This window comes from Schistocerca serialis, chromosome 3 (assembly GCF_023864345.2).
Source record: "Schistocerca serialis cubense isolate TAMUIC-IGC-003099 chromosome 3, iqSchSeri2.2, whole genome shotgun sequence".
Taxonomy (NCBI): domain Eukaryota; kingdom Metazoa; phylum Arthropoda; class Insecta; order Orthoptera; family Acrididae; genus Schistocerca; species Schistocerca serialis.
Genome location: NC_064640.1, coordinates 1,079,703,912 through 1,079,716,018, shown reverse-complemented (window position 1 = coordinate 1,079,716,018; position 12,107 = coordinate 1,079,703,912). Strand labels below are relative to the sequence as shown.

Sequence of the window (12,107 nt, the reverse complement as noted above, 5' to 3'; positions counted from 1 at the left end):
GGTCGAATGAATGACGATACAGCTACAGTAGTTTGGTTCGAGTCGTAAGCTTAGCAGTTAAGCTTTACCAGGTAGCCTTTGCTATGCGTCAAGCGCTCCGTCCGTATTTATACTGGTACCCTTCCTTTTTCACGTGCTTCGTCTGGTTTGAATCGATTGCTTATTTTGCTTTGATCCGATAAGTGCCGTTTTCCTTGTTATAGGCGTTTATGTCACTCTAAGCTGAAAATGCATTACTGTACTGTGTCATGCATTGTTTGTCGCATTCTGATAGTGCGTGTTTGCGACCTGTCGTCGCTTGCGGCATGGCTTGCTTTTGTGCACGCTACCGCTGCCTACAATTAAAAAAAAAAAAAAGAGAGAGAAATCATCTCATTAGCGAAACAATGGCAAGAGACTACTATTTGTTGTTACTTACACTGCTGCTTTCTTTGATAATGATCAACAAGAACCAAATAATAGACTGCGTATGATAGAACATGTTCTGAACGAGAGTTAGGCAAAAATTTTTCTCCATTTGAAAATCTTTGCGGCCGCTTCTTTAGTACATCAAATTCTGCACAGAAATTAGAGTCATCTTGGATATAAAAATCTAGTCAGTTGCCGTGCTTCATTTCTGACTGTATCACTATTAGGCATAAGAATAATATGAATATAAACATGACACGATACGTATATTCTTCCGCGTTTGCTGTTGTCTCACTCTAGTTTCGTAGTTTATTAGGCAGACAGGATTTAAATAAGATAGCAGCAAACACGAAAGAATACGTGGCAAAATGTTTATATTCATATTACTCTTATGATGAAGAGAATACTGCATGTGATTCACATTTCATCAGGTTGCTATTAACAACCATCTCTTCTCACAGGTAGGAAAAAATTCAGGACGTAGGGTTGGCCATATTGACAAACATCCCAAACAGTCTTGCCAGTCGGATTTTTGTAATACATTGAAGTTCTGCTACATTCAAAGATGAACAATACGGAATTTGTATTTACTTCGTTGGATAATGTATGAAAATTGTCTTCCACCTTTTTTTTTTAATTTATTTACTGACGCAGAGGTTTTGGCGCCAGTATTTATCTTTGTGCCTACGAAGCATGCCTGTGTAGCGCTACATATATTCGACGGCAGAAGTTAGTTGTTTCAGCACCTACCGACATTTTTCAGAACTTCCACTTGCTTTGCACTCAATTCCAAGCCGCAGGCGGTTTTTGGATTACAAAAACCAGAAAAAAAGTGCGGCTTAGATTTGAGTAAATACGGTACATCCTCTCCTTTGGATTCAACTTCTTAAGTATTATCTTTCAAGTCAACACCTGCTAATCTGTGAGACCGAAATGATGAGCCATACTACTCTATTTCACTGTGCCTGTATGTTTCATTTGTATAACATTTTATTCCATCATAGATGCTGCACTTATAGTTTCATATATGCATTGCAGAAGCAGACACAATGAAAGTAGCAATCAGCAGTGCTTAGTTTGTTGAATGGGTAAAAAATATGCCATTGTCCCAGTTCCACATATCCCCAAAATTTGATTCTGCCAAATTCTGTACTCTCTGAAATCGAATGTTTAATCCAAAGATGAAAGTGAACAAGTTTGATGCAGTATTGCTAATATTGTTTATTACTCATCTTGCTGAATGAAGTGCATACCGTGTTCTTTCTGAAAGGTTTGCAGAAGTAATGCACATACCAGTTTTCTAAAAACTTACATTGAGATTGTGCTCTCCTTCCTCTTGTACAAATTAGTAGAGCCCTTCGGATTACTCCACAATATGCCTCTTGGCAAGGTCGTAACGACAGTATTATGAAAAGGATAGATTGGCACTCACTGTATAGTGTAGATGTGTTGTTGGCAGGGGGGGGGGGAGGGGGGGGAAAGAACACCACCTATTAGTAAACACGTAAGCTTTTGGTGCAAACCCCCTCCCCCTTCCCTCACACACACACACACACGCACACACACACGCGCGCAAATGCAGATCACACATACATGACCACTGTCTCTGGCTGCTAGGGCCAGACTGGGAGCAACTGCACATCATGGGAGAAACAACGGTCCTGTGTGTGTGTGTGTGTGTGTGTGTGTGTGTGTGTGTGTGTGTTTTGTCCACTTTGGAAGAAGACTTTCTGATTGAAAGCTTACATGTTTAGTAGTCTTTTTGTTGTGCTTGTCTGTGACCTAACATCTCCTGTATACAGCAATGTATCTTTTTTATAATATGGTCATTACTCCAGCCTAGATTTTCTATTGTTTGTTTCCTTTTAAGACCTTATAAAGACAGTTACTGACAATTTCTTTTTTCTTATTGGAGAAAAGTAAAACCATATGGGGCCAGACATAGATTGTAAATGAATATGGAATAGAGTATTTTTATTCTCCCTGTATGCAGTGTCAATAACGTCACCTCACACACTTCATTTCTGGCAGCACCTCCTTCTCAACACGACTGTCCCCCACCACCTCACCATAGTCTTCAAGTTATATCCTATAGCACTTCTGGGTGGACAAATAGATGAAGGATGTAGTTTAAAACAGTATAACTAAACTTAAAAGTCAAACTGCCCTTTTATAGAGACTGCCATCATTATTTAAACATACTAAACAACATCAAAACAGTCAAAAGAATTTTTTTTTCAAAAGAGCAGAAAATTGTAGTGAAATTCATGAAAGGATTGTTTTGAATTATTATATCTTAAATCAATAAGTATGTCAGCATTTCCCAGGATTTTCTGGCTTAATTAAGACTAGGTCATGCCACCACAGTGGTCAGACAGTGGACTTGACTTCGAGAGGACAACGGACCCGAATCCCATCGGGCCATCAAAATTTGGGTTTTCCTTGATTTCCCTAAATGATTTAAGACAAATGCTGGGATGGTTCCTTTGAAAAAGATGACATTCGGCTGAGGAAGCTAATTTCTGTGGCACGTCTGATGACACAGTGCTGGTGGAAGGACGAGTATTTCAGAGCACACCATTTATTGCACATTGTTAAACATGGGGCTCTGCTGCAGACAACCCCTGTATGTTCCCATGTTGACAACACTGTTGAATTACAATTTCTGTCGCTCAGGAGTATTGAGATTGGGCAGTGAATCAATAGAAATGTGTCATCTGGTTGAATCATTCGTGTTTCGCATTACACCTGCTTGACGGTTTTGTGCACATACACTGTCAACAGAGTGAATTGGTGCTTGAAAGGTGCACTTTGCTACAGACTTAGGCCAGTGGGAGCAATATTATGCTATGGAGGACATTCACCTGGTCTTCTATGGGACCTGTGGTAGTAACTGAAGGCTCCATAACAGCTTTGTTCTGTGTGAACATTATTGTGCACTGTCCGCACCCTGTCCCTAATGAAGGTGACATGTTTCAACTGTGGTGTCACCGCCAGACACCACACTTGCTAGGTGGTAGCTTAAATCGGCCGCGGTCCATTTAGTACATGTCGGACCTGCGTGTCGCCACTGTGTGATCGCAGACCTAGCGCCACCACAAGGCAGGTCTCGTGATACGAACAAGCACTCGCCCCAGTTGTACGACGACATTGCTAGAGACAATACGGACGAAGCCTTCCTCTCATTTGCCGAGAGACAGTTAGAATAGCCTTCTGCTAAGTCCATGGCTACAACCTAGCAAGGCGTCATTAGCCTTACCTACTTTGAGAGTTATAGTATAAATGTCTCAAGAAGAATGCTGTATTCATCACATAATAAAAGTTAAGTATAAAGCAGCTACGTACTTTTCTTGCTACCATTCAATAGTTATCCTGTTCCAGAATTCACGCCCGTCGGCGTGTGTGTACGCGTGCCTTTCTTTAAATCGGCTACCTCAAGTGGCGTAACAGTCTTGTTACGTCACTACAGATTGGCGACGATTTAAAGTATTCTTTCTGATTGCTTACATTTACTTGTGTCATGGCTTCGCCAGATGTACTGTCCGAATTTTATCGCTTGCAGAATCAGCAGACGCAATCGTTATTGGATGCTGTTGCACCTCAATTCCGACCCTTTGATGCAACCCACGAGTCTTGGCAAGAGTGGTCCCGTCAATTCGCCTTCCACCTCGCCGCCTACAGAATTCAAGGTAATGAGCGGCAGCCGTTTTTGCTTTCTTGTGTCGGTGTGTCCACATACCGTGTGATAGTGAAATTGTTTCCCCGACGCGACGTAGCAACTCTGTCCTACGAGGAAATTTTGTCTGCTTTAGATGCCTATTTCAAAGAAACAGTTAATGTGGTTGCAAAACGGTATACGTTTTTTCGTACAAAACGTACGGCCGGTCAAACTAATAGGGAGTGGGTAGCAACATTGCAAGGACTTACTAGGGACTGTGCCTTTGACTGTGACTGTGGTCTTTCTTATTCAGATACAATGGTGCGTGATGCAATTGCACAGAACGTTTCTGATGTTTGCATATGGGAGCAAATTTTGAAACTAGTTAATCCCTCCCTTCAACAAGTGATAGACATATTGGATAGGCAAGACACACTTGACTGTGCTCAGGAATCTTTTGAAACTTCGCCAGCTGTGTGTAACATTAACCGGCCCGCCAGGCACGCTCGCGCTACGCGGCCCGGTCAACTGCCCTCGCGTACGTCCGCACAGCTGCCGCCGCGCGCTAAACCAGGTTTGCCGCGCCAGCCCACAAATGCAGTGAAATCATGCCCGCGGTGTGCTACTAGACATTCGCGTGAACATTGCCCGTCACGCCAAGCTATTTGCTTTTTCTGCAATAAGAAAGGACATGTTCAAAGTGTTTGCCAGAAAAAGCTCAGTTCAGACACTCTTAATCATTCCAGGCCCTTTGCTTCGCGCCGGAATCGAACCAGGGACACTCAGGCTCGTGGACCTTCGCCCATGGACATTCATGTCGTTAATTCCACTTCGTCCAGTGACACTTTCTCTAACAGTGACTGTGTTCGTCCCACAAAAAGAGTGCGTCAACGTCGCCGGAAATCACGTCCATTAGCAAGTGATTCTGTACCAGTGTCTGTTCAAATTGCACGAGACAGTCGCTCTTGTCGTCAGCTGGACAATAAACTTTTTGTAGATTTGGACTTTAATGGCAAGGTCATACCATTCCAGCTCGATACCGGAGCTGCAGTTTCATTGCTCAATCACGACACGTACAAACAACTGGGCAAACCTCCGTTGCGTTCCGCAAATGTTAAGCTAACCACATATTCAGGACAGAAAATTCCTGTGTTAGGACAGTGCACTCTTCTTGCAACATACAAGGGACAAACAAAACTTGTGTCATTTTACGTTCTTCGTTCTTCTTCTGCAGTGAACTTGTTTGGTTTAGATTAATTTCAGTTGTTTAACATGTCTATAGTAAATCAGGTCCTATCAGTGAATCAAACTGTGCCTTCAGACAGTGTTTCTCGTCTGTGTGACGAATTTGCTGACATTTTTGCACCGGGCTTAGGTTGCGCTAAAAACTATGAAGCACATTTGGAACTGAAAGTAAACGCGCAACCGAAATTTTTCAGAGCGCGCAATGTTCCCCACGCATTGCGTGATGAGGTCGCACGAACATTGAACTATGTAGAATCACAAGGTGTAAGTGAATGTGCGCATTGTCTCTTCCATTTCAGCTCCGCTTCCTCGCTTACGCCGTACAGGTGTTCCGTTTCTCTGGACGACGGAATGCGAACGCGCCTTTCGCCAGTTGAAATCGGCGTTGCTTTCTATTACTTGCCTCACGCCTTTCGATCCCCAGAAACCCCTTTTGTTGATGGTAGATGCATCGGATTTCGGGGTCGGTGCTGTGCTTGCGCACAAAGTTGGCTCGCATGATCGCCCTATTGCCTTTGCGTCCAAATTGCTCTCATCTGCGCAAAGAAATTACTCGCAGATAGAGAAAGAAGCTTTGGCTCTCGTGTTTGGTGTTACTAAGTTCCATGATTTCTTGTATGGTCGTCACTTCACCATCATCACAGACCACAAACCTTTGACATCGCTTTTTCATCCGAACAAGCCGGTACCTCCACGTACGGCGCAGAAATTCATTCGCTGGTCTATTTTCCTCTCGCAGTACCGCTACGATATCTTGTATCGGTCCACTGCTAAGCACGGAAACGCCGATGCGTTGTCCCGTTTGCCTGTTGCTGAGGATAAAGCATTCGATTCTTCCGAACTTGCTTGCATGTTCATTGATTCGGAAACCGATGAAGTGGTCGAATCGTTTCCGATTGATTTTCGTCGTGTAGCTACAGCCACAGCTGCTGACCCTGTCCTTGCTACTGTTTTGCGTTTTGTTGCTACGCAATGGCCTTTGTCAAAGTCTCGGATCGAGGATCCGTTGGTTCGCCGATTTTTTGCTCACAGGGAGAGACTTTTTGTTCGACGTGGTGTTTTGTTGTTGCGTTCTGATAATGATCAGTCCCGAGTCATGGTCCCACGTTCGTTACAGTCCTCTGTCTTACGGCTTCTTCACCAAGGACATTGGGGTATAGTGCGAACGAAACAACTTGCTCGTCAGCACTGTACTTGGTTCGGAATCGATGCTGCGATTATGAATATGTGTTCTTCTTGCATGGCTTGTGCCGAACAACAATCCGCACCACCGCGGAAAGTCTTCGCATGGCCGAAAGCCACTTCCCCTTGGCAACGCTTGCACATTGATTTTGCTGGTCCATTCTGGAATGCTCGATGGTTGGTTCTGGTCGACGCCTTCAATAATTTTCCTTTTGTGGTCCGGATGTCTTCCACGACGTCCTCCGCCACCATCCAAGCATTGTCTGCTATCTTTTGTATTGAAGGTCTTCCGCAGGCTATTGTTTCCGACAATGGCCCACCATTCATGTCCGCAGAATTTCAGTCATTCTGCCAGGCCAATGGTATTCAACATCTGACATCCGCGCCGTTTTCGCCTCAGTCAAACGGTGCCGCTGAACGATTGGTCCGGACTTTCAAGTCACAGATGTTGAAATTGAAAGAGTCGCATTCTCGGGAGGACGCGTTGTTGCTCTTTTTGTCCTCGTATCGCTCTCAGCCCCGAGATGGTCGCTCGCCGGCTGAGTTGCTCCACGGTCGTCCTCATCGCACCTTGATGTCTTTGCTGCATCCGCCGCATCAGGTTCCTGTGCAGCGGCAGACTCCTGCTTTTGCTCCAGGCGACGTTGTATTTTATCGCAACTATCGAGGTTCACGGCGTTGGCTCGCAGGGCGCATTCTTCGCTGCCTTGGCCGCGCGATGTATTTGGTTTTGGGGGCCTCTGGTGAGGTGCGTCGGCATCTCAATCAGCTGCGCCTCTGTCGTCGCACTGGTTGTGCCGCTCCCCGTCTGCTTTCAGCGACGGTGCCGTCCGGTAAGCGCCCTGGGGACCCATCTACTGGCTCGCCTCATCCCCAGGTGTTACCGACGATGCCTTCCCTTTTGCCCCATGGCGACGCGCCGCCGCAGCAGCCGCCGCCGCCGCCGCCGCCTGTTCTCCCGTCGGCGCCGCCCGCATTCGACGCTTCGCTGCAGCCGCCACGCGCCTCCCTGGGTCATGCGCCGCCGCTCGCTTCCCGTGACCAGCTGTCCTCCGCCATGGAACTCTTGCCCGCTCCGGACCACATGACGTCATCACGCGTCGGGTACCCCGACGCAATGGATGTCGACCCTTCGGCCCCTCCTGTCTCATTACGGGCGCATACACCGCATGTTGACGTGCACCCTGGACTAGGTTTTCAGGCGTTTCCTAGCTCCCCTCGGACCGAATGGCCGGGTGCGGGTGGCACAGCCTCGCCTGTTGTTAGGCTCCCCACCTCATCGCATACGTCGACATGGGGTCCTCCCCACGGCGGGCGGCAGCCTTATCTCCCGACCGTTCGCCGATTTGCGGGGGAGGAATGTGGTGTCACCGCCAGACACCACACTTGCTAGGTGGTAGCTTAAATCAGCCGCGGTCCATTTAGTACATGTCGGACCTGCGTGTCGCCACTGTGTGATCGCAGACCTAGCGCCACCACAAGGCAGGTCTCGTGATACGAACAAGCACTCGCCCCAGTTGTACGACGACATTGCTAGAGACAATACGGACGAAGCCTTCCTCTCATTTGCTGAGAGACAGTTAGAATAGCCTTCTGCTAAGTCCATGGCTACGACCTAGCAAGGCGCCATTAGCCTTACCTACTTTGAGAGTTATAGTATAAATGTCTCAAGAAGAACGCTGTATTCATCACATAATAAAAGTTAAGTATAAAGCAGCTACGTACTTTTCTTGCTACCATTCAATAGTTATCCTGTTCCAGAATTCACGCCCGTCGGCGTGTGTGTACGCGTGCCTTTCTTTAAATCGGCTACCTCAAGTGGCGTAACAGTCTTGTTACGTCACTACATCAACAATATGACTTTCAGTGTCACGAGGCCAGAATCAAATTCACCCCTTCTGAATCTGATGGAATACATCTGCGATGCTATCAGATACCAGTTCTGCACCCAGAAACCACTGATCTCCAATTTATGGGAATTACATGACCTGTGCTTAGACATGTGGTGCTGCATAATGCTGGGAACATACCTCACATAATGCTGGGAACATACCTGAAATTTGTTGAACTTGTCCCACACAAAATCACTGCTGTATTGTGTTCCAACAGTGGACAAACACATTATCAAACAGGAGGTCATAGTGTTTTGTCTCATCAGTTTATATATTCAAGCTTTAATGAAAGGTGTGCTCTTTTCCTTTTTTCTGCCATTGCGTGTATGTGTAAAGCAGGCTGTTCTACCATTTGGGCTTGTTTATATGATGGCTGTCAGTATTACCACCTGCACGGATACTAAATGCTCCTTTTGTGAAGACCTTTTATCTTGAGAACACTTTTAACTTTGTTTCACAAATGGCAGCACAGTTTCAAGAAAGCTTCTTAATTTCATGTAATAGTTAAAATAATACCTTCAGCAATAGATGTGTGCGTTGGAGTGGGGAAAAAGATTGGAGATGTATGTAGTTTAATTTTCATAAATTGTTAAGAAGGTTAACAGCTTGGCATGCTAAGATAAATTCAGACATTCTCTAAAAAGAGAGAAAAATATTAATTTAACAGAATCAGTGAGGTATACAAATATAACAACAGACTTGTAGAACCATTATTTTGTAGGTTAGATTAGATTAGATTCAGCTTTTGTTCCAAGACCCAAAACATGAGACGATTCTCATGGGTGAGTAACATGCCAGAAAGTATAACATAAAAAATATAAAACATTTGAATACCCTGATCATTTGTCAGGAGATTGTCAAACTAGGTGAATACAATACAAACTGGAACAGCTAATATTTTCAGAATTGATACGCTGTCAGACTGAAACATTGTTATGCACTATTAATAAATTTATCAAACAAAAAGTACATAATCTTGACTGTTATGACAAAGTGCTCTCAGAACTGAAATCTAACAGACATTCTTATTTAAGCTGGCCTAACAGCCACTGTTAAGATATTCATCTATAGAGTAGGATGAGTTACCTATCAAAAAGTCTTTCAAACTCTGTTTAAACCATGCTTTATCTGATACCAAGTTTTTAATGGTGTCTTTCTTCCACAGATAAATTATGTTGTAATGCGAGGTTTTAATGAAGATGAAGTGTGCAGTTTTGTGGAGTTAACAAAAGAGAAAAATGTTGATGTAAGATTTATCGAGTACATGCCTTTCAGCGGCAACAAATGGAATGATGGGAACATGGTCTCATTTAGTGAAATGCTCCAAATAATTAGAAAGCAGTGGCCTAATTTTGATCCTCTTCCCAATGGGCCCAATGATACCTCAAAGGTACGTGCAGTATTACATATGAACATACATTGAAAATAATTTAATGTTTATGACTTACTACCAATCACAAGAATACTTCACATCTGCTGGTGGTGTGAGAGATGGACTGGTTTAGTTACATATTTCTCATCCCATTCAGTAAGTCTGTCCTGGCCTGGGTTTCTCTGCAGCTTTTCTGCAACTCTCCCCATTTCCTAAACCTTGACAATACTTTTCTTTCTTCCTTTTTCCTTCCCCTTCATTGTTTCTGCCAGAAGAAGAAGCCACTGGCTCCGAAAGCTTGCACATTTCCATAATGTTAGACAAACAGTTGGTAACAGGTAGGTTTTTTAAATTAAAATACAGAACGTAGGTACATTTGAACATTTTATTTCGGTTGTTCCAATGTGATACATGTACCTTTGTGAACTTATCATTTCTTAGAACGTATGCTGTTATGGCGTGATTACCTGTGAATACCACATTAATGCAGTAAATGCTCAAAATGATGTCTGTCAACCTCAATGCCTTTGGCAATACGTGTAACGACATTCCTCTCAACAGTGAGTAGTTCGCCTTCCGTAATGTTCGCACATGCATTGACAATGCACTGATGCATATTGTCGGTGGATCACGATAGCAAAATCCTTCAACTTTCCCCACAGAAAGAAATCCGGGGACGTCAGATCCGGAGAACGTGCGGGCCATGGTATGGTGCTTTGACGACCAATCCACCTGTCATGAAATATGCTATTCAATACTGCTTCAACCGCACGCAAACTATGTGCCGGACATCCATCATGTTGGAAGTACATCGCCATTCTGTCATGCAGTGAAACATCTAGTAGTAACATTGGTAGAACATTACGCAGGAAATCAGCATACATTGCACCATTTAGATTGCCATCGATAAAATGGGGGCCAATTATCCTTCCTCCCTTAATGCCACACCATACATTAACCTGCCAAGGTCGCTGCTGTTCCACTTGTTGCTGCCATCGTAGATTTTCCGTTGCCCAATAGTGCATATTATGGCGGTTTAGGTTACCGCTGTTGGTGAATGATGCTTCATCGCTAAATAGAACGCATGCAAAAAATCTTTCATCGTCCTGTAATTTCTCTTGTGCCCAGTGGCAGAACTGTACATGACGTTCAAAGTCATCGCCATGCAATTCCTGGTGCATAGAAATATGGTACGGGTGCAATCGATGTTGATGTAGCATTCTCAACACCGACGTTTTTGAGATTCCCAATTCTCGCGCAATTTGTCTGCTACTGATGTGTGGATTAGCTGCCCCAGCAGCTAAAACACCTACTAGGGTATCATCATTTGTTGCAGGTCGTGGTTGATGTTTCACATGTGGCTGGACACTTCTTGTTTCCTTAAATAATGTAACTATCCGGCGAATGGTCCGGACACTTCAATGATGTCGTCCAGTATACCAAGCAGCATACATAGCACACGCCCCTTGGGCATTTTGATCACAATAGCCATACATCAACACGATATCGACCTTTTCCGCAATTGGTAAACGGTCCATTTTAACACGGGTAATGTATCATGAAGCAAATACCGTCTGCACTGGCGGAATGTTATGTGATACCACATACTTATATGTTTGTGACTATTACAGCAGCTGGCCGGAGTGGCCGAGTGGTGCTAGGCGCTACAGTCTGGAAACGCGCGAACGCTACGTTCGCAGGTTCGATCCTGCCTCGGGCATGGATGTGTGTGATGTCCTTAGGTTAGTTAGGTTTAAGTAGTTCTAAGTTCTAGGGGACTGATGACCTCAGAAGTTAAGTCCCATAGTGCTCAGAGCCATTTGAACCATTTTTGACTATTACAGCCCCATCTATCACAAAGCGAAAAAAGTGGTCCAGCTAAAACATTCATATTTCTTTACGTACTACATGAATATGTAATAAAAAATGGGGGTTCCTATTTTAAAAAAATGTAGTTGATATGAGTTTGACCTATGGCAGCGCCATCTAGCAGGCCAACCATAGCGCCATCTGGTTTCTCCCTTCAAGCTAGACGAATTTCGTTCTTTGTAGTTTTTTCATTTGTTACTTATTATGTCCCCCCCCATGAACCATGGACCTTGCCGTTGGTGGGGAGGCTTGCGTGCCTTAACGATACAGATAGCCGTACCGTAGGTGCAACCACAACGGAGGGGTATCTGTTGAGAGGCCAGACAAACATGTGGTTCCTGAAGAGGGGCAGCAGCCTTTTCAGTAGTTGCAAGGGCAACAGTCTGGATGATTGACTGAGCTGGCCTTGTAACAATAACCAAAACGGCATTGCCGTGCCGGTACTGCGAACGGCTGAAAGCAAGGGGAAACTACAGCCTTA

General features: G+C 44.5%; 1 protein-coding gene across 2 annotated transcripts in view; it reads left to right on the top strand.

Annotated features, from left to right (window-relative positions):
- Nucleotides 1-12,107, top strand: part of LOC126471506 (uncharacterized) — a 219,733-nt gene that overhangs the window by 131,729 nt on the left and 75,897 nt on the right. For both annotated transcript variants that reach the window (XM_050099726.1, XM_050099727.1), the window contains exon 5: nucleotides 9,551-9,775. In XM_050099726.1, the coding sequence (XP_049955683.1) occupies nucleotides 9,551-9,775 (225 nt within the window). The remainder of the gene's footprint in view (nucleotides 1-9,550; nucleotides 9,776-12,107) is intronic.